This window comes from Protomyctophum bolini (assembly GCF_963924005.1).
Source record: "Protomyctophum bolini genome assembly, chromosome: 21".
In the NCBI taxonomy this organism is placed as follows: Eukaryota; Metazoa; Chordata; class Actinopteri; order Myctophiformes; family Myctophidae; genus Protomyctophum; species Protomyctophum bolini.
In genome coordinates this window covers 22,783,678-22,807,741 of record NC_137882.1, presented here as the reverse complement: position 1 = coordinate 22,807,741, position 24,064 = coordinate 22,783,678, and the positions used below count along the sequence as shown (strand labels likewise).

The window sequence follows — 24,064 nt, the reverse complement described above, 5'->3', positions numbered from 1 at the left end:
AGCTAAATTATACTGTATATCAAGATTTACAAAGAAGGGTTTACAAGATCCAGATTCAGATTGGCGGGTGGGTCCATGGACAAAATGCATAATAATCTGTTGGTTCTTGTCATGAAAATGTTTGAGAACTCCTGGTTTCAACAACATTTAGGAAACAAGCCCATATAAGCAACTACTGTATACTTTAGAAACAAGCCCAAATAAGCAATTACACTTTAGAAACAAGCCCAAATAAGCAATTACACTTTAGAATCAAGCCAAAAATGAGCAATTACACTTTAGAAACAAGCCCAAATAAGCAATTACACTTTAGAAACAAGCCCAAATAAGCAATTACACTTTAGAAACAAGCCCAAATAAGCAATTACACTTTAGAATCAAGCCAAAAATGAGCAATTACACTTTAGAAACAAGCCCAAATAAGCAATTACACTTTAGAAACAAGCCCAAATAAGCAACTACACTTTAGAAACAAGCCCAAATAAGCAACTACACTTTAGCCCCAAAAAATTCTGCAACCCACAACTACCAATATATTTACAAGCAACTTAACAGGAAGAAAAGGCCAAAGTCAACTATAATAAGCAAACATGCCAACACTGCACAGCTGCAATGTTTTTGGCACATAAGGGACTATAATTAAGGCTGTGATGTCTTTCCATACATCAGCATTTCTAGCTATCCATAAAAAAAAAACATGTTCTGGTGATCTCATCTGCTTTGCTACGTCCGTTTTGATTGGTTGGTGTGAACCAATCGCCGAAGACTGACGCTTTTGGCAACGCCCATCCCTAGAAAACTGCTGCCGTGTGAAGGGAATTCGGTCTGAATAATGAAGAGAGACGAAATGAAAATTCAGAGTGTCAATGCTACTGCCTTTGAGTAGATGAAAGTGCATTTTTTATGTGTTTTTCTTCATTATTTCTGCATTATTCTGTGACTGGCTGTGGTCTACCCGACACCCTGTTGAGGGAGACAACGGTGGCCTGTTGCTAGGCAACACTGTCACGTCGTGTTGCCTCTCCTCTCCACCTTCTTATGGCGGGCACCCAACGGGCTAGCCCTCTATAAGAGTCTGTCTGTCTGTCTGTCTGTCTGTCTGTCTGTCTGTCTGTCTGTGCGTGCGTGAGGCGTGCGTGTAGTTCTATACTATATACAAAAGAGCAGCCCAAGTATAACCTTTCTAGGTATTTGAGGGTTTAAAGGTATATTCAGTGATTTCATTTAATTCAAATTTAATTTTTTGCTTTGTTGTGATAATCCACCCTACTATAGTGTGTCCATATAAGGAGTTCCTCCCTGCCCCCAGTTAACCCCTGGGGTAAAAAAAGGTTTTTGGCTAGGTGGCCCAGCCTTTATCCAATCAGGATAGAGAGGGGCCTTCCGCCAATCATGATTGAGCATGATCGCCTTGGTGTGTGTGCTGTTGGCCTGTCGCGTGTCCCCTCACTGTAGTGCGTGCATGTGCACATCTTGTTACCGGGGCGGACCGGGTTTATTTTTCCAAATCACTCAAATCACTGAATGCTCCTTTAAGTGGTGACCTACACAAATACACATTAACGTGAAATCGATGAAAAGGTTTAATCTGCAACACGGGGGGCCCCCCTCTCTCTCTCTCTCAGCTAAAAATGTTGAGGACCCGGCACTAAAACACATTAGATTACTGAACAGTTGAGACCAAGAACCATCTAAGTCCACAATGTTGTATACATTTCAGGACAGATTCAGGAAGAATAAATTTTGATCATACAGATCGATGCAATGTGAAATCATTGAATGCAGTTGAATGAAGTGTACCCGGATACAGATCGATGCAATGTGAAAGCACTGAATACAGTTGAATGAAGTGTACCCGGATACAGATCGATGCAATGTGAAAGCACTGAATACAGTTGAATGAAGTGTACCCGGGTGCGGAAGAACCAAGGCCAATGCGAACCATGGCCGGCGGACCAGGCACTGGGGAACAGTTTGAATCAAACAGACTCAGTGTGAATCTGCCCTTAGATGGTTTTTCGTCTCGACTGCTCAGCGACAAGACACTGTGGCTAAACCGTCCGGGCCGACCATAGGAAACAAGTGTGACTTCGTAGAAATTACACTCTCTAGAACAGAACACACATACAGTACGTCTGTATTGCTATACTTGTGAGGACGTCAACATTTCACGATTGAAAAGAGCTGGAAATAGCTCGACGACCTATGCAAGCGCACAGCAGCGCGTCAAGGTGTTCTTGTGCACCAGTCATTTTCCGTTTGTGTGTTATCGCCGTGGAGCTGAGAGGTGAAAACCGCTCCCATGAGAGTTGACGGAATGTGTGTACAGCGTGTCTCTGAGCACGACCCATTAACCCATGCAGCTGATATTGATTGGGGTCTCATTTATGCCGCACGCACGCACGCACACACACACACACACACGCACACAGTTGCACCGCTCAGTTCACACAGATGTGATTCTTTTAACCACAGAACCATGTATCTTGACGGGGGAAAAGTGCCCTCGCAATCTCAAATCCTACTATACTCGTGGGGACCGTATAGTAGTACACACAAACGGGCGCACACACTCACACACACACACACACACACACACACACACACACACACACACACACACACACACACACACACACACACACACACACACACACACACACACACACACAGCAGCAGCAGCTGGACCCCTCCTCCTCTCCCCTGGGTGTTGTGCCGTGAGCAGCTGAGCAGTAAATAAAGGGGTCTTGAGCTCTGGAGGAGGCTCTTGCATCACAGATGAGTTGTTCAGCCATACCCTCTGCTGTGTGTGGAGCATGAGTATGATGCCCCAGGGGCCCGTCCACAACACCCAGCTGACATATGGCCAGTGGTGGAAAGGAACACAGTCTAGTATGCATTTTCTCAAGCACCGTACTGAAGTAACGTTCTTTGAGGTATTTGCACTTTACTCGGGTATATCCAATTTGCAATGCTTTTACTTCTACTCCACTATACATCTCGGATCCAGACATTGCACTTTTGCTCCACTACATTTATTTGAAAACTGTAGCTACTAGTTACTTTGTAGATTTGATTATTATTATTACGAAACACACTAACCACCACACACGCCTTATATATATTTCGGCCATTTGAAAATAGCAGATCTACAAGAACACAATGCGTTGCGACTGCACAGTGAGTACTTTTACATTTGGTATAGGCTACTTCAAGTACATTTTTGATACAATACCAATACTTTTTCCCTTTTACTCAAGTACATTTTTAATGCCGGAATTTTACTTGTACGTTACAGAGTAGGCTATTTCTACATTCCAGTATTCATACTTTTACTTAAGTAAAAAATGTGAGTATCTTTTTCCACCACTGACATATGGCACCAAAGGCAATATAGGGCCTATAGGACCCCACTGTAAAATGCATGTGCATAGTAATGTGTGCATAATGGACAGCATGCGCGCACACTATTGTATAATGTAATGTGTATACTATACATGGGCAGTATAGGCTATTATATGAAAATGCTTCAAAATGGACCACGTTTATCCCTGGCGTCGCTATGTTGGTAATGTCATTCATTATGGATGAAGATTTCCAGTAATGTCCTGCTATTTCCAGACATTCTATTCTATTGTCCAGAATTCCTGGGCAGGAACTATTCTACAAGCTCACAACATGTCACATCGGCTATTCTCGCTTTATGTCATAATCAGGGCGGATTCAAAAGAGGAATTGAAACGATGCCACTATATGACAGAACCGTGTTTCAAAGAAAAATATGGTATGAATTATGGATCAATTCATTCCTCAGCCACAGAGATGGTTCACATCCAGCCTCGATTCACTTATAATGAATGATCTTATTCAAAACAGACTGTGGATTCTCGGAATGGGGTCTCTTGACTTAGGCCCAGACGGTAACGCAATCAGATCATTTTAACCCTACATCACTGGTTATAAACCTTTTAAGGCCGAGACCCCCCATAAATAAGCCCTGATATGTGTATAGTTGAGGCATTCCATTTTGTTTGACTCAGTTCCACTGATAAATATTGTGAAAAAAATAGCAGATCTATTTTCACAACTTTTACCTCTTTCTTATATTATTTGACAATTTCACCAATGGACCAAAGGGAACCGGAATGGCCTGGCCCAATGAATGAATGAATGAATGAGCCAACCTATTTGGTTCCATTTGTACACTCTCGGTTAAATTAAGACAGAGAATCTTACAGTGTAGAACTAGATTGGGACCTAGAGATACAAAAGAAAAGAAACAAATGTGGGGGTCTGTGAACCTAAAGCATAATATCCAACTGGGATAATATTATGTTGAAATGAAAAAGGTTGAGAATGGCTGTCCTGCGTAAATCAGTCCTGTGTGGTTATTCCTAATTTCCTGGTTCGTGCAGCTTTTGTGCAGGTTAAAAAAAGAGAAGAAGAAGAAGAATTTTCACGATTTCACTCCTCCTTCCGGGTAGGAACAGAGTGCATTATGGGATGATTGGACCAAATGGTGAACGCGCTGTGCCGTTGACTATCATTGTGCCATTTGCGCGCGTTCATGTATGAAACAGCGTTCACGTGTCATTGCCCCAATAACAAGAACGTGCACGCCAAATTGGGCCACTATATGTCCATTTGGCCTCAGGGTTTCCTCCTCTACTGTATTAATATATAGTCTAAGATCATCATCCTCCCATGGATATATATTAAACTACTACTTAACACTAGCATGTCTGAACTCATCTCATCTACTACTATGACTATGAAAGGTCAAGATGACCGTGTTTTTCATGCGATTTGATTGGCCACTCTCTTCCCCACTCGTCTAATGATCTTCCCACCTCTCCCTGCACCCGTTGACAGCTTGCCATTGTCTTCTAAATGTAAATTCCAACTAATTCCTGATGTGTATACAAATGTAGGCTACTCACAACACAATGTAGATTAAATGTTGTTTTAGAGGTTATATTTGTCATAATGCGGTTTGCAGAAATAACAATGTCTGTTTATTTCTCCCGGTAAAAGTTTGGGAGCGGATAAAACGTAACATTTGGAGTGTCTAGCCTATAGTCTGTGGTCACAGTGTACAGATTCCATTTGTCTTGATTGATCTCAAACAATGACATACTGTAGATATCTTGGTTTACTTTCTAATTGACCATATCACATACTGTAGTGTAGGAGCACCTGGGTAATGAGTTTGACATGAGCGCCAAATGGCTGCCACACGAATAACAACGTGGCTACTATTCACCGTTCATTAACATATTTCCTCTCAAGGTTTTACTTTTAAACGCAAACAGAAGCATTTCCGGGACATCGTCAATCAAGGCGTTGTCCAACTCACTGAGTCCAGTGTTCACTTACAGAACACACGTACACAGAGCTTTGTACAGCCTCAGGAATCTGTGTAAAATGCACATTTAATGGTTTTTAACTAATTCTAGTGTCAAAGTCCTATCGAAGGCAATCAAATTGAGTGCTGTGATATGGTGATGTCTCAAATACAACACATCTCCATGGAAACTATTAAGCCATCTGCATGCTTCAACATATTCATTAAAGGGAAACTATATGCAACTTGTGATGACAAAACAGGGCAGGCGTGTACAGTGTACAGGAGGGAACCCCTTTTGGTGTTTTAAGCTTTATATTATCTCCATGAATTCAAGACTTCATGGGAGATGATACATTTCCAGGGTGAACTAATCCTTTAACAAACATATTGTTGGGATCGTCACGCACACGCACGCACGCACGCACGCACGCACGCACGCACGCACGCACGCACGCACGCACGCACGCACGCACGCACGCACGCACGCACACACACACACACACACACACACACACACACACACACACACACACACACACACACACACACACACACACACACACACACGTATGGAGGCTAAACAATGCACAAAGAAACACAGGCAGACGAGACAGATGTGGTGGAGAGACTATAGCGCCTGGTGCTTTACCTGTGTCCCTCCGCAGTCACCAGAGACGCCCATTAGTCTTCTGTCTCCCTCCGTCTCTGTCTGTCTCTCTCTCTCTGTCTCTCCTCTCTAAACAACAGGATGTCTCTTTGTCTCTCCGCGTCTCGTCCTCCTCTCCAGACGACGAGACACATGGGGGGCGCGCGCAGTGCCTCTTCTCGCGACGCCCGGGCACGCGAGTGTCTGTTCGTGCACGTTTAAGTCGCCCGACTGTCCTGTCCTCTGCGTGTGTGTATGCGTGGGTATATACGTATATATGCGTGTGTGTATTTGTGTCAGTTAATTTTGACAGCAGATTCTGTCAAAGTCTTAATCATTTGAATAACACCATTTAGTTTTAGTTGTCTGAAATTGTTTAAGTCTATATCAAAATCTTAGTCTTTTAGTCTTAGTGTTAATTTTGACAGCGAATTCTGAATCAGTCTTAGTCTTTTGAACACACCATTTAGCTTTAGTCCTATTTGGTCATCTGAAATTGTTTAGACTTAGTCAACTAAAAAAGTCAACTCAAAAATCTTAGTATTGTATATTAGTCAAAATACAAAATGAACACTGGTGTGTGTGTGTGTGTGTGCGTGTGTTGCGTGCGTGGGCGCTCTACTGGAAGCCCAGCAGGAACATGAGCACCACGTTGATGACCACCAGCAGCATCATGATGAAGAAGACCACCACCTTCTGCGTCTCGGGGTCCAGGTTGCAGCGCAGCAGCGTGTTCAGGAGGCCCGCCCGGGGCCGGGCCCAGCGGCCCGAGCCTCCGCCGCGAGCCATGAGGGCTACCCTCTCTCCCGCCGCCTCCTCCCCTCCTCCTCCGTCCTCCCGCTCCTCCTCCTCCTCCTCCTCGAACCCCCTCGCGGCCCCCCGCCGGCCCCCGCCGCCGCGGTCCCTCAGAACCGCCGCCGCGGCGTGATGGTGGTGGTGGTGGTGGTGCCCCCCGCACCACACGGCTGCCCCCGCGACCCCTGCCGGTAGCGCCACCCCACCCCCCACCACTCCTCCACCTCTCCGCCCGCCGCTGCCGCCGCGATCCGATGCCGCTCCCCCACCGCCCCTCCTCCTCTTCCTCCCCGCCGCGTCTCTTCGGCTGCTGCTGCTGCTGCGCGTGGCGTCGCGCTCTGCTGCCACTTTGTCACTCCCCGGTGTTGTTTGGTCCGCTCGCGCCGCCGCTTCCGATCACGCCCCGGGGGGATGGCCACGTATATCGCCGGCCGGCCGCTTGGGAAGTCTGCGTTGATTATTTTCCGAGACGCTCTCTTTTTCCCCCCTCTCCGTTTCTCTCTCTCTCTCTTTCTCCGAGAGCACGTCGAGTCCTCTCTTAGTCCGTCGTTCTGTCAGCGGTCTCTTCTTTACTGCCGTCCCCCCGTGGTGGTGTCAGGATGTCAGGAGGCGAGACTGAAGACGGGATGCTGCGTCGTTACTGATCCCCATCCCTCCTCCTCCTCCAGCTCCTCCTCTCTCTCTTCTTCTAATTCTTCCACTTCTCCTCGTCCTCTCTCTCTCTCTCCTCCTTCGTTCCTCCGGGCTCGTTCTGTCGTTCTCTCTCTCCCTCTCTCTCTCTCCTCCTTCGTTCCTCCGGGCTTGTTCTGTCGTTCTCTCTCTCTCCTCCAGGGATTGGTTGGTCGGCTGGCTGTGCCGGCCGGTTGTCGGCACGCTCGCTCGCCGGGTTTTTTTTTTTTATGTCTCTTTGGTTTTTCCTCCTCCTCGATCGCTCCGACCTCTCGACGTTCTCACCTCATTGTTGTTCCCTCCCCGTACGTTCGCTATCACTTTTATCGTCCTGCCTCTCCCCCACTCTCTCTCTCTCTCTCTCTCTCTCTCTCTCTCCCTTTCAAGTGTACAAGGCAGCTATGATGCGGCTCGGTGTCGGTGAGCCTGGCTCTCTGCACTGCTACACACATCCATCCAACTCAGAGGATCGCTCTCTCTCTCTCTCTCTCTCTTTGATTGTTTTTTCCTTTTTCTACACCCCCCCCCCCCCCCACCCACCTCCCCAACCAATTCCATTGCTTTTTTTTTCTTCCCCCACACCCACCCTCACACGGCTCGGCAGCCAATCAGGGGGTTGAGAGTGCGGCAACGTATCCTGGATACGTGAGTGGTTGAGGCAGGGCCTTAGCAACCCCAGGGAGGGAGGGGGATGGGATGAGAGAGAGAGAGAGAGAGGCTGTTGGAGGCCATGCAGAATAAATGCACTGCTCCCAAGTGAAATGGTGCACGTGCATGCACGTGTGTGTGTGCGTGTGCGTGTGTGTGTGTGTGTGTGCGTGTGTGTGTGTGTGTGTGTGTGTGTGTGTGTGTGTGTGTTTGTGTGTGTGCATGTGTGTGTGTGTGTGTGTGTTAAAGAGAGACAGAGAGAGAGAGAGCAGCCGTGCATTTGTGTGAGAAAGAGGAGAGGGGGTGATGAAGCACATCTGGGGTGTGAATGTGCCTCCATTGAAAGACGATATCACCTTGATCTAACTATAGAGGCATCAACATGATTTTATCCACGGCAAGATATATATATATATATATATATATATATCAAGTTGAATCTTTTTTAATCGTGTCGTGTTTAGCCTGGATTTAGATGTAATCAAACCTCAAGTAAAGAAGGAAACATTGACAAATTAAAACATGTCTGTTGAAAAGAAGCAGCTTGGACTCCTCATGCATAGAAGGAAGCATGAGGTCAGTCCGCTGCCCCCCTCCCCCCCCCCCCCAGGTTGGCAGAGGAAGTGTAGCGTCCAGGATTACAAATTACATTAGATAATTGACACTGGTGAAAAAATGGCTTGCAAAATGATGAGATAAAGATTATAAGAAAAAAAAATGTGTCTTTGGTCCATAATGTATATTGTTTTTGTTTTTTATTTTATTTTACTAGACTTGTACGTGCCCGTTGGGCACTTGGGAACGATGCAACTTGGGAACCATACCCGTTGTCAACTTGTCATATAGCACCCGTTTTAACTATCTGTCTGTGTCCCTTTTGTGCCCATACTGTATATGGAGATATCTGTAGTATACAATACCTGTCCTCATAGCACCCATTTTAACTGTCTGTCCTACATGGAGACCTCTGTCTGACTGCCTGTGTGTGAAACTGTGAATAGTGCAAACTGGACTGGTTAAGTAATCAACAATTGGCAGGTGTGGGGTTTCCATGGCGATCAATTGGCTGAGGCAGAGGCTGGATTTAGGCTGATTAGGCCCACTGGCAGAGCCTGACCAGAGACTTTTGTGGTGGTTCTGGAGAACCGTGGGTCTGACCGACTCGATACCGGGCACTGCACTCCCTGTCGGGGGGTGGAACGCGGGTGTCGAATGTAGTCGACTAAAACTAGACAAAAACTAAAACTTTTAGGATGACTAACTAACTAACTAAAAAACTATATTACATTTTATTCCAAAGACTATAACTAAAACATTTGCTGTCAAAATTAACACTGGTAATGACATGCATGCAGGTACAGTTCAGCCCATGAACCACTTACTGTAAACCATGCATTAAAGCAAAAATAAAATGTTGTACAGTATGAAAAGGAGCTCCACACACACACACACACACACACACACACACACACACACACACACACACACACACACACACACACACACACACAAATGTCAGCTAAACACACAACGCTGGGCATATAGGAGGGGCTGGCGGCTGGCGCCCCTTCACAAAATAAAAACTAAAATTGCTTATCTACAAGCTCAACGCATCGAGGGCTTGTAGATAGGCTATTTCCGCATGCTGGCTTCTATGGAAACCGGTACACTGACAAAAGGCTGGATAGCCGAAACGTTTATAAAAGAAAACTCGCTCTTGCCACTCCGTGTGCGACCTTGGCGACCTATTACCTTCATAAAGGCTTCTATGGAAACCAACACAGCTCAGTCGCCAAGACAACTAGAACTTTAATCCATGACTTAAAGGACAACTGTAGTTTTCTTTTCAAGTTGTATAGGTTGTTATTAGAGAAAGTAAAAGATGAGCAAGTCATACTCATTATAGGTGACAATTGAAAGAAACAATTGTGTGAAAATAGCAAATCATTAAGCTCACTGTGAGCTTGTGTAGATTTTCTATTTTCACTATTCATTGTATGCTGAAGTATATCTATATAGAGCTCAAGCGGTTGCTCCGAGGCTGACCCAGTGAACCCACTGAGGCGTTCTAGGTCTCACCTCTCTGTGGGATTGACCTCAATCTGCAGCTGAAACCTCCCCATGCAGGTCCTCACAACACACACAAGCACATGTGCGCGAGCACCTGCGTGATCACTGACCAAACCAGTGGTTCTTAAAGTGGGGTCCTTGAGGAGGATCCACTAGCAAATTCGTTGTAATTGTGATGTGTGATCATTCATGTGTAGCCCACTACTTGACAAAGGTTGTGCCCACATGGGATAATGCTACTTACAAACACTGCTGTTTCTTTCCAGTGTGAGAAAATCGCACACTGCACAGGTGCGCGCGTGCGTGGTGCGCGTACATTACATTACATTCTAGCAAGGCGAGAGGTGTTGAGAAACTCTTTCCTTATTGGCTTTCCAACGTTTGTTTGATCGTATTCCAGCTGTTCATGCCGCAAAATCGGGCACAGCGAGAATATTTAAGGGCGTGTTATTTAAATGACGGTTGGTTTCAGCCGTGACATTTCACTTGATACGTGGGCATACGCCAAAACCCACGCTCGAATTTGAGGCAGAATATACTGTACACTCCATTGATAAATGAGGCTCACTGTGTGCTCAATGTGAGTGCATGCCATGCACTCTCACAAACATGCCTGTGTCTCTACTCAGCCAAACATAACTCAACAGCACCCCCTCAGTCAAAGCCCTGCATGTACACACAGATAGTGGACAGCTGCTCCCCCTCTAGACCACTGAACACATCCACATGCGACACTAACACATACATACCACTGTACTTCTGCATTACATTTAGCTTTGACTGAATTCCAGTGGTGGAAAGTAACTACCGGTAAACTACTACTTAACTACTTAAGTACTGTACTTTGTATTTGGTAACTGGGGACCCCCTGGAACTCCCTCAAGGACCCCTAGGGGACCCCCCGGACCCCACTTTGGGAACCACTGTTGTAATTGCACTGCTGCGGTGGTGACAGGCTAGGTCCGGCATGCAATAAGCACAGTGCCTATTATCATGCTGTACGGAGCTGTCTGGAGGCTGATTTATCCGCTCTGCAATTCACATTCCACTGGAGCCCCACACATCACACTGGGCCCTGCCGTTTGTATCCATGACAACCACATAACCCATGCAGCATCCTCGCTGGGCGCATTGTATTTATCACCTTGTCTCCCTCCTCAGCCAAGCGACACACCGGCAACCATTTCTAGTCCGTCTCATGTGGACGTGTTCCATTTCATCCCGTTAGCAAACCTGTGTTGTTGTTTTTGCCCTTTTAGTGTGCTCTCTCATCGATATCATATTGATTTAGGTCAGCTGTTGTCGGTATTCAGCAGACGCTCCAGAGTGATTTACAGTAAGCAAGAAAAAATATCAAATACATAGAAATAGTCATCAAGAATCATAAGCAAGCTAACTGTAGAATATCTGTACAGTGAAGCTATGAGTATATAGAGTGCTATGTCTACATAAAATGACATAAGTTGAGCCTTTGCAAATGCCTGTAAGGTCGTCGAGGCTAGTAAGTGCTACGGTATGGCTGGCCATAACACACAAAAGACACCTTAAAGTCACAAAACAGCACAAATGGCATCTGGGATCATTTTCTTCTCTTTTATCTCTTTCTTTTGTAAAAATGTACAATGCATAATATTTATTTATGAAGTGAAACAATATACAATATTTCCTGCTCAACTAAAACACTATACTGTATAGGTAGATTAAACCACTACTCATTTTACTTTCTACACCCTCACAAATGTCAAAATACCATCGACAGAAGCCATTATAGAGGCAACAACATGCACACACAGCCACAAGGAAGGAATATTAAGTTTTGCTCTTCTCCTTTCCATTGTGTTCGTTTGAGAGGAGAGGCGTGGAGGAATTCACACCATTTAGCCACAACAATGAAGCAACAGAGTTTGCTCCCTGGAGGGCCGCTGGGTACAACTCATTCTGAACCGCCGTCCCACAGAGCACGTGTAATTGCCCCGTAAGCCTCAGTAATTGTTTTGAAGGCAGGTGGTTCGGCGTAATCCGCCATGGGCCAAATTCCAACACCCCAAATCTCGGCCACTAGCTCACTCACTCTCCAGCGTGGTGAAATTGTGATTTGGTGTATTTGAATTTGAATTTGGCTATTATGCAATTCCCCGTGACAACCAGAAAGTGGGATGGGCTGGTGGACGGCAGACTGACCAATCACAGTCAGGCTCTGGGGCCTGTATCTCAGGAGCCATTGCAGCGGAGGCAAGCTTCCACGTGCGTCACAGAAGGGGAACGTTTGGCCAGGCCAATCAGAGACGTTTGTTTTCAATTCAATCAATTCCCAGAAAAGACGCATCTTTTAGTCATTTTGCCGCACTTCCGCTATCCCTGCGATACATCTACTTGGGTTTAACCCATGTAGATCTGCTATTTTTCAATAGCTAAAGTATTAACCCACCAAAAGGGGTTCCCGCCTTAAAATGGGTTAATATTTTCCCGGCTTTGGCTCATTTTAATTCCCGGGAATTTGCGGACCTTTTCCCTGGCTTTTGCCCACCAAAATGCATTTATATGTATAGATACTTCATATGTACTTCATCTGGGAAGTCTCCTCAGTAAGGACAATGCGTTCAGCAGGGACATCAGTATGAGGCTCGGAAAAGCTCGCAGCACATTTGCAAGCCTCCAGACCATCTGGAAATCTAAGCAATACAGCCTAAAAACGAAGATCAAACTGTATAACAGCAACGTTAAGTCAGTTTTGCTGTATGGCTAAGAATGCTGGCGAGTGGTGGAGAGTGACATGTCCTTCGAATGGATCAGAACAGCATTCCTAAAGTAGCCCTAAGATGTACCCCACCTGGAAAGAGGAAACAAGGGAGGCCAAAAACAACCTGGCAGAGAAATGTGACCTGAGAACTGAAGATGGCAAATCTGACATGGGGCGAGGCACAACATGCTGCACAGGATAGGACCAGATGGAAGCAGATAGTCGCAGCCTTATGTTCCACTGGGAACGAAGAGGATTAAGTTAAAAAAAAAATAGAATAGTGATATTGTTTTTGTTTAAAAGTTTTATTTGAACGAAATATGAACATATATGAGTTTGCACTAAATGTGAATGTCGAAGCACGGGGATTTCACCCTTCGAGCAGTGCTGGGTCCCCTTCTCCACTGCAGAGAATGTTGAGAATGTGATCATCTCGCTTTGTACTTTATGAAAAGTCCGATTGGGTGTTAAAATAGCCAGCACGGCCAGTGCACAACACACTGATTATATTGGGGGGGGGGGGGGAGAGAGAGAGAGAGAGAGAGAGAGAGAGAGAGAGAGAGAGAGAGAGAGAGAGAGAGAGAGAGTGAGAGAGAGAGAGAGAGAGAGAGTGAGAGAGAGAGAGAGAGAGAGAGAGACGCTGCATGCTGGTGGTTATAGGCTACTGTATATGGTTATAAAACAAATTTTAGCCTAGGCTACTGTGTTCCGTTTCACGTTATTTCTGAGTGAGGCACACATGCAGGAAAAAGAAAAAAGGGGTTTAGAAGCGACAATGTCCATCACAGGGAAAGGAAACTCCTCGCTCCGTCGGTAAAACACACTTCTCACAGAGTGAATGATAAGGCTACTAATGATGATTGACTGAAGATGACTGTTCTGGAGAGAGTGACTCCACAGTGCTTGTCTAGTGCAGACAGGAAATTATACGTTCTCCTCAGACATTCATATTTTGCTAAAGTGTATATATCTGTATCTGGTTAATTGCGGGAGGATGCAGGATCCGCTGATTTTATCTTGACCGCCCGTGCCTGCCCGCAGGTATTTAAATACCGCTCGCACGGCCAACATTTACTTTGGGTCCCGCTGGCTCCAGTTCCCGTGGCAGCCCTCGAGATTGTGTGCCCTGTACCCGGGAGACCCGGAATCCCGGGATCCCAGGATTAAACAGCCTCCTTAAGAAGTGATGTGGGCCCACAATGCCCTGGAACCTCATTCATACTCTAGAGTCTAGATATTGTCACTGTCGAGCAGAAACCTCCTCTCTCCACATTTCAACCACATAAAGAAAATATTCTGTGGGTCATGAAAGATTAGTAAACACGCTGGCAGTGTGTGTGTGTGTGCAAACCTCGAGAAACTGTGGTATAGTAAATGAATGGCGAGGAGGAAAAATGTCATCAGGCTCTAGTCTCCTACCTCGTTGATGGCCAGCTGCTCCCCTCCCCCTCCCCCGGGGTGTCCAAAACGGGAGCCAGAGCCGCGGAAGTCGTCGTACAGCAGGTCCTCCTCGCTGCCCAGCTCGTCTCCGTGCAGCCCGGCCTTGTCCGCCGGCCCGTCAGGCATCACCACCGCTGAAAGATACATGGTAAAAGGACGTTTGAATACAGTTGAAATAACCCCCCCTGGAATGACATTACAGCACAAAAGAAACTCATTAAAATGTGATAGGAAAACATACCACCACAATGTGGAGAAAAAGACACTCAAAAATTAATGTGACAGGAAAAACACACTACCAACGTCAGGAAACGACCCTCAGTGAAAAGCAAGCTAAGTGAGGGAGGGAACCAAAGACCGTATTGACCTATGTGCGCTCAGAGCTATTGGAAATGCACATGATACCAGGCAGAAATACGAGAGTCTCAAAGGAACTAGTGTAACCGACAACACTGAATGACAGACCATTACAGGCAGCAGACCAGAAGACTGTTGGATTTGTTATATTAAGCTGGAAGTACCCTCGCTAAAAACGCTGGGACAACGCTCCACACGTCCCAAACTCTTCTCCCTTCTGGCTACAAAACTGTGGAATGCACTTCCCATTACAGTCAGAACTGCAGCATCACTCCCAATATTCCGCTGTAGTCTGAAAACCCACCTTTTCAGACTCCATCATGGCCCATGACCCTACACCCATAGCATTTCTTACAGACTTATAGCATGTTATGTAGACAGCACTATAATTGCATTGTATGTAGTCATAGCACGTCATAGTACATATGTATAGCATAGTATAGTATACCGGTATGTATAGTTTATACGTATAGTTTCATTATATAGATATTCTACTGTTACGTTCTTAGCTCACGTTTCATGATAAATGCTTTTTATGTGATGTATTCCCATGCTTTTTTGTTCTTGCTTAATATAAGTCGCTCTGGATTAAGAGCGTCTGCTAAATGCCTAAATTGTAAATTGTATTAAGCATTAACTTTGACAATAAGTATTTTGTCAAAGTTAAGTTAGTGCTGAGTCTGCTGACTGATTTGAACATTCTAGCCAAAGGAGAATAGATTTAAAAACTAAACGGCCATGACTCATCATCCACACAATGATGTTTAGCTGGCAACAATGAGTCCATTACTCAGGTACGTTTGGTAATGGAGAAATGGAGAAAATCTAAACATGAAGCCATTACCAATTTAGGCATTGTAGCAGACACGTTTAATCCAGAGCGATTTACAGTAAGCAAGGACAACACGAGGCAATACATCAAATGCATAGAAATAGTGATCAATGATCATATATAATATCCAGAAATAAATATTCTGTACATGTAGTCATGTACAGTATACAAACTATAGGATTCCAGCCAAAAAAATGAACCTGTCATCTATCTACGGTAAATTACATTTGAATGTTTGCATAAGCCCATGCAAGGTCGTCAAGGATAGAGCTATAAAGTGCTACGAGTCTGAAGAGGTGAGTCTTCTGGACAGGTCACAGCGGAAGCTGTGAACAAACCATGTATTGGCACCAGTATGGACACTGCCTACTGGCCACTATCATCTCTTTATAACAGACACTAGTCTGGCAGCCTACTGGGACCATCATCTCTTGAGAAAAACACAATTGTGTGACACCCAGTGGCCGCTGACCAACACACCATGACATCGCCCCAATTTCCTCTTTCGCAATCCCAGCATGCTCCAGCCAGGCAGGGCCTACCACTGGCTACCAGCCAACTGCAATCTGTCACATGTGCACTTGTCTCCCCTAGTGACATGACTAGAGAGTGTTTGCATGTGTGTGTGTGTGTGTGTGTGTGTGTGTGTGTGTGTGTGTGTGTGTGTGTGTGTGTGTGTGTGTGTGTGTGCGTGCGTGCACACATTTTAGGAGGGTTTTTTTGCCTGTCACACCTCGCCGCCAGCTAGTGGCCTCATCTGACAACTGTTGCCATGGACAACGTAGCTACCGTATCCGTGGTGACAAATGATGAACCCCCCCTCACCCCCCCACCCCCTTGCGTGATACAGGGACAAAGGATGCATTGCAGAGAAGAGAAGAGGATTAACAGCTATTCGGAAGTTTTCCTCTTTTTTTTCTCTTTCTCTCTCTGGGTCTGGCACTCTGTTTTAATTACATTTTGTTCACCTCGGAGTGTGTGGGTGACCAATCAGAGCCCACAATTAAAAGTTAGACTTTGGAATCTGTTTGTAACCGCCCCTTGGAAATAAATCTCCCACGCCGAAGTTCCAGACTAATATCTACGCAGTGATAGTGACAGTCTGGCCATGCAAGGCTTAGCCTGGGAAGCATTCCTTTTGGGGTTTATGATCTGGTCGGGAGCAGGTTATGTCACTGGTTTGTAGTAGGAACCCTCAAACCGGAATATGAAATACCCAAAATAATTCCCTGCATAATATTTTTAGGGCCTACCCAATAAAAGCCTTGATATGGCGTATGAATCCGACAAGTTCTACTTTATGGAATAGTTTGTTTGGTACATCCATATTTTATTCCAGCTCGTAAACCACGCCTAGACCGAATCACTCGGTCTAGGCGGATTTAGGAACACAGACCAGGCTTTCCTCTGAGGTGGGAAGTCTGGTGACGCCAGGTTGTGCCAGGCTAGGACAATTTGTGAGCAAATGCATACATTGTGCCCAATAACACTCACAGCCATGCAGTGGCGTGCACGACTGCACGGACACTTTGAGGGGCAGGTGCTCAAATGAAACAAAAGGGCACCTTGTCTGGCGCGTGGTACCATCAGCTGCCGCTTGACTTAATAGTATGAGATACATAAGATTTATTACAGGCACATCTTAACTGACTAAATCAGTGGTTCTCAATCAGTGGTCTGGAGACCACCAGTGGTCCTTGAGGTGGTCCCCAGCTAAATGATGGAGTCATGGAGAGTAGGTAACCAAATGGACCGAATGAAACCAAATCGATTTGGTTTCATGTTATACTCTCGAGTCTCAATAACATTAGTACATTACTTTATTACTTCTTATACTCTCTGCACTCTGCAGCATTACTTCATTTATAAGAAGTATACACAACGAGACAATTATTTTGATCATCAATATAGTAGGCCTACAGCATGGAATTGTGGACAAAATCTTATCAAACACATTTTGTTTTTCAATCTGAGGTGGTCTGTCTGTGGCTCAAATGTTGGATAATGGTGGTGGTGGACCTTGATATGAAAAGGGTTGAAAACCACTCTACAATACATTTATCAAGTACAATACATTTTTTAACTCAAATAATTGCTCCTGGGGTAGCTGGAACTATATATGTTCAGATGGGGGTCACCGGCCAATTACATATACTTTTTGGGGTCCTTGACATGAAAAGGTTTGAGGACCACACTGGTATAGAAACAGGCTTTTCAGAAAATTGTTCTGATTCATAAGACATTTTGTAGTCCTAAATGGGTTACAGGAGCATCCTCCTTGGTGCCATTTCTTTAAAAATGCTGATGACCTCATTGCGATCTCACTCCCCCCCCCTCCCCTGGACATACAAACAATTAGGCCTACAGTACAGTACACAGTACAGTAACATAAGGTTAGGTTACTAAATATTCAGCTTTAGGTAGGATAAAAAATTATCGACGCTAGTAATTAGCAAGCTCAGCTCATCTAGGTCCAAGACAGGTTTTTAAGAAGTCAGAAGCCCTTTCTGCGAAATTCTGCCCTTTCAACTGTGCGTGCATTCAGGTTGATTGAGAAAGAGAGAGAGTGAACTCAGCAGGGCAGCCGGCAGGGAGGAGGCGGAGGGAGGGGCACGCTCGCCGCGGCACGTGTGTGTGTGGACAGTCACACACACACACACACACACACACACACACACACACACACACACACACACACACACACACACACACACACACACACACACACACACACACACACATCATGACAACATTATAAATAAATATATTATAAGCTTTAATCCAGAATTGATCGATGTCACTATGGGCCACATACTACCACGTACAAATAATACAAAAACAAGAAAGAAAAAGTGTACAAAAATGTACTTTCAAAAGGGGCATGTTGGTCCAGAGAAGACCACTAGGGGGTGCTCAAACTAAACAAAACAACAAGAAAACCCCCACAAAAACTCAAAGATATTGAGATAAGAGGTTAATGCCTGGCAGACAGCATCAGCTATGCAAGTTGCAAGCGTTGCCCTCATGGGGGCAGTGCAGGACACATATAGCGCCTGCCAGAGCCTGCCTGACTGTCCGGCAGCTGGCTGCAGTGCAATGGCTGTTGTGTTGTCAGCCTGCTCATCTGCTGCTGCTGTGTTGCTGCCGCCTGCCTGCTGTGCTGAAGCCAGGCAGGGGAATGAATGGCAGCGCTCCAGGTATCGAGTGGCCTTTAGTTATTGGAGTCTCTGTAAAAGCGGCGGAGAGCCCCGGTCGGCTCATATTAGCTCATCCACACAGGCTGTGTTTATGGAGGAGAGGGAAGGAGAGGCAACATGCATTTAATTTTCTCCCAGTCTGTCTGTCTGTCTGTCTGTCTCAACCAGTGTTGCCATGGCCGCTTAGTATAAGCGACTTTGGGCTTGTGTTTCTGTGTCTTGTAAAATATTGGTGGTTGCGTTGGGGAGGGGGGGGCTTGTGTTACCAAAGTGTAGTTGCTTATTTGTGCTTGCTTCCTAATGTTGTTTCAACCGGTGCTTCTCAAGCATTTTCAATGTCATGTCAAAGACCCCCAAATTAGTATGTACTAATACTGCATGTACTAGTCATGGCTTGTATATAGGCTTAAAGTTCTGGCCAATTTAGTCACTTCTTTCGGGGCGTGTTTTCATAGATCTGGTTGCTTATCTCTCGCGAAATCTGGCGACGCAATCTCAACTACACCAGTCCACTCCAACAGCACGTGGGATTCAGCCATTTAAAGCATAACCTATAACCATGTTCACTAAAACTAGGTTGAAACATTTTCGTCGATTCGCTTTTTTCGCTGACGAAAACTAAATAAAAACTAAAATAAGGACTAAGCTACGATGACTAAAACTGAGACTAAATATATTGTGAATTTTGTTGAAAACAAACTAGACTAAAATGTTGTTAGATCCAGTAGAACTAAAAGGCAAGTCATGTTATGTTTGGTTGTGCTCTGAAAATAGCAGATCTACAGGCTGTAGATTTAGTCGACTAAAATCTTATGATATTTAGTCGACCAAAACTAGACTAACACTAAAACATTTCAGAAGACTAAAATATAAAAACTAAATAAAATGTCACGAAAGACTATGACTAAATCAAGATTTGCCGTCAAAATCAACACCGATATCCAGTCCATTTCACATGCTGCCTGATGACAATTAGACAAAATGCCAGTGGGGACAGCGAAAATAAACAAGCAACAATACAGAATATTAATGCTGGTGTGGCAACTGGCTTTTCATAACATAAATCCCCACAAGGCTCTTTTTGGCACTTCATCCCCACAATGCCTCCGCTGTTGTTCCACCGCTGCCAGACTGCTGTTCTATGCCCCAGAGATGACGACAGAGGAAATCAATGTCATCAATCGAAGTGTCTCTGTGGATTCCATCATGCAGACACTATAGTCTGCGTGTGGCAGACAGCAGGAGCGTTCCCTTGTCTCGCCACGCTGTTTACCCAGAGCACACTTCAATGCTCACAGAAGAGGGAGCCTTGGAATCCTTGTCCTTGGAACGTGCGTATACGTAACGTAGGTCAGGTGGACATTTTTGTCAAAATTGAATGTTTGCCATGGACATACATATGAGGAGAAGGCTTCCGCACACCCGGTTACGATTTAGAGCAGGTGCGTTGGCGACAACAAGGCAGTATAGACGAGAGCATTTATTAGTAAAGCATAGCAACGTTTCGGTCTTGCGACCTTCCTCACGCAGTCATGCCTGAAGAAGGTCGCAAGACAGAAACAAATAAAGAGCTAGCCCTGAATGACCATTTACAGCCACGTCTGTGACTCTCAGAGTTATGATGGTCCTTGAAAATAAAACAATATGAGAACCAGGGTACTAGAGGACTCCTAATGTGCCATATACATAGTGTCATATACTAAACCAGTATCATACATATTCTGAAGGAAACCGGCAGACTGAAAAAAAACCCAAAAATTGTTATGTAAAAACGAAAGTCTCAAATTTACCCACGAACAAGGCCAAGACAGCATGCCACGGACATACTTTATTGTGTGTTCCAGGGGTCACGGTTCAAGGCGGTCAAATAGTATTAAAAATAAGTAAAATGAATAGGAATGAAAATTGCAAAATAGCATAATAGACAAATATCAATGCATAAGTGTGGTAGCACCACCTGCACTATGCTGTAATCCTGTAACAGTAAATTACTGTATTCAATTCAATGTATTGTATTGCTGAGTATTGTAAATATTCGTGTGTGCTCAAAGTTTCACGTCATTGGGGATATATATGTGTTTGCACAGAGCCATGCGTGTGTGCGTTCAATCCATGCATGCTTGTAATGCATGTTTTGGCTGCTTAGGACAGGTACTGTAGGTGAATGTGTTTTAGTATGTGGGCCGAGTTACTGTACTGTAGCACTGAATCACCCTGAGGTTGTGGATGTGGGTTAGCAGCACTGTTACCGGATCAGATTTGTCTGCATAGAACATTCAATACTCAGTGGCACACTGCAGGCGCGCACGTGTGTGTGTGTGTGTGTGTGTGTGTGTGTGTGTGTGTGTGTGTGTGTCGCAGTAGTAGTGAGCCAAGGAAGTCGAGCGTGAACTCCCTGCATTTTCATTAGTTGCGTGTGTAGCTGGCAGTAGCCTGGCACGTGTCTACGAGTCCCGCGTGAGAGAGCAACGGCCCCACATAGTTATAGCCACCCTGACTGACTGGCCCGCTAACCGCTAACGGCTAACCACGCCACATAGCTATAGCCTCCCTGACTGACTGGCCCGCTAACCACGATGGGAGAAAGGGATATATACTGTATATATGTATATAATATACACACACACACACACACACACACACACACACACACACAGTGTAAGGAGAGAGAGACAGAGAGACAGAAAGACAGAGAGACAGAGAGACAGAGAGGTACCCTCGGGACAGCAGAGTACGAGGAGGTCACGAAGGCGAAACATCAAACTACAGCACTTTAATAAAAGCGAGACTCTCCTGTGAGCGCATGAGCCTGCCTGACTGGGACTTTCTGACAGCACAATGACAATGGAGGGGGAGAGAGGGGCAGAGAGAGAGAGGGGAGGGGGGGGGGTGAGTTGCAGTGCAGTCACAGAGTTGAATCCGGATTTATTTGAATCCATTGTAAGGCCAATTCTACAAATGCCTTCTAAATTGGTAATTTAACTCACACTTTGGAGATTTTTTGTTTACAAGCGCACAGCACGGCACGAAGTGGCGCTTCAAACTTTACATCTGCTATAAAATTTTATTTAAAAAAAATGACACGCGTTCCAGGTTTTAACACGCAAACCTACAGTAGGAGGCCCCCGAGGCCTTCAGAGTGTGATGGACGGAAATGAGGAAAGCTATCCACTCGTATAAAAAAAGGACAGAGCTCTGATCTCTCGGATCTGTTAGTGTGGAGTTGGGAGTAAGTATATATATTTCGGTGATATTATTTGTTGTGTAATGTAATGTCCGTATTGTGGTATTTGTTGTTTTTCTATGTTGTGTTAAAGAAAATGGGTGGTTCTGTCATCTGTATGCATTGTATTGCGATCAAAATTTCAGAGCCTCAATAAAAATACATTGAAAAAGAAAAGGGAAAAAAAAGGATTGTGCATTACATTCACCCACACACATTCATACACCGATGGCGGAGGAAACCATGCAAGGCACCAACCTGCACCTCGAGAGCAATTAGGGTTACAGCGTCTTGCTCAAAGACTAGGACACTTCGACACTAACTGGGGGAGCCCGGGATCGAACCGGGAACCCAAGGTTCCCATCCACGCGCTCTGCCGGCTAGTCTACCACTGAGCCACTGCCGCCCCTAATAGGAATGTAGGCTATGAATACCATGAACTGAAACATAATTAGAACAATGCGTCAGAAACTGCAGTATGTACACACGCGTGTGTGTGTGTGTGTGTGTGTGTGTGTGTGTGTGTGTGTGTGTGTGTGTGTGTGCATGTGTATTCTTCATTGTACGATGAAAATAGCCTATCTAATGTACAAGCTGTACAGTATGATAGATGTGTTGTGAACATCTCATCACCCTGGTCATTTTGTATACAAAGTACTTGCTTTGTTACTGTACACCACTGGTATTTCTGCATTAATTAAATCATTAATTAAACCTATTCTGAAGATAACCTAGAGAGTGGCAGGTATGCCACTTACTGTATTCACCATATTCACACACAGCAGCCCATTTATTTAGCTATCAAGTTAATGAAATAATGCCACCCCAGGTACATTTTTAAATGAACATTAAAGGTGGTTGCACACCGGCCGTGTTTTTCGGGAAAACCGATGGAGAAAAGCCGCAAAATCTGAATTCGCATCCGATTTGCGCCCAGTGTGTGGAGACCTTTACACTCATAATGTTGTAGGGTAAGGTTTGAAACCTCCTGCCTGGAGAGTTTGTACAGATTAATTCAATTGCACAATTTAGTTAATTGACTTGGCTCTCTGTAACATTATTTTTGCTCGATTGAACACATTTCTAACAAGCCATCCTTATTAGCTCCCTATTAGCTACCTGGCAGTGGACGGGACCAATGAGATCTCTCCTCCTCATTGACGGCGAAGCAAGTCACTATATTGCCAAAAACAGCGACTAAACTGACAAAGGTGAACTCGGGTCTGCGTGGCAAAATCTCATCAAAGGGTGGTCTGTGGCTCAAATGCCGAATACATAAAGAGCCTTGATATGAATAAAAGGTTGAAAACCACCTTTACATTTAACGTAGAAAAGTCACCAAAACAAAGGAGCTACAGTATACAGTACAGCTGTGGTTCCCAAACCTTTTAGCCCGTGACCCAAAGCAGAAATTGGACATTCTACAAAGACTCAAACTAGTGAAAATAGCAGATCTACAAGCTCACAACGCGGTGAGCTTGTAGATGTGCTATTTTCACTACTTATTTTCTTCTAATTCATGGAATTCATTCGATTTTTCTTTTATGTTATGAAGTTACTGGAAAAAAATCAAGGAATTTTGGTTTAATTCATGAAAAGTTTAGCTTTTTTGGGGGGTGTTTAATTTAAATAATAATTTAAATCCAAATTTAGGAAACAAAACATGAGGGGACCCACAACAATGTGTCCGTGACCCACAAATGGGCCCCGAGCCAGTGTTTAGGAACCAGTGGTATATACAGTATAGTAAGACCTATTCTTTAATCGCAACTCATTCCCAAAGACTAACTTTGTTTCTGTGACTTTTCTACGTTAAATGTAAAGGTGGTTTTCAACCTTTTATTCACATCAAGGCCCTTTACTGGGGCATGGCAGTGCCCACAGCCTGTCATCCGTACTATAGATAGAGGCTGACTTAATGGAGTCGGGCAGCGGGCCAACTAGCTCTCCTTCAAGGTGACAGTGTGGGTTCCCCTGCCGGGCAACACTGCCTCATCAATCTGCCATCGCTCAGCAGGCAACCCCCGGCACTGCTGTTTGCACATGCACAACGTTGTGCAGGTGCGCGTGCAATGCAGTGTTTAAAATAATAAATAAAGA

At 44.9% G+C, this 24,064-nt stretch overlaps 1 protein-coding gene across 2 annotated transcripts in view; it reads right to left on the bottom strand.

The window, feature by feature from the left end:
- The window catches only part of LOC308336771 (uncharacterized protein), a 169,866-nt gene that overhangs the window by 17,300 nt on the left and 128,502 nt on the right, over positions 1-24,064 (bottom strand). For both annotated transcript variants that reach the window (XM_080794316.1, XM_080794317.1), the window contains one exon: positions 14,335-14,489. In XM_080794316.1, the coding sequence (XP_080650442.1) occupies positions 14,335-14,489 (155 nt within the window). The remainder of the gene's footprint in view (positions 1-14,334; positions 14,490-24,064) is intronic.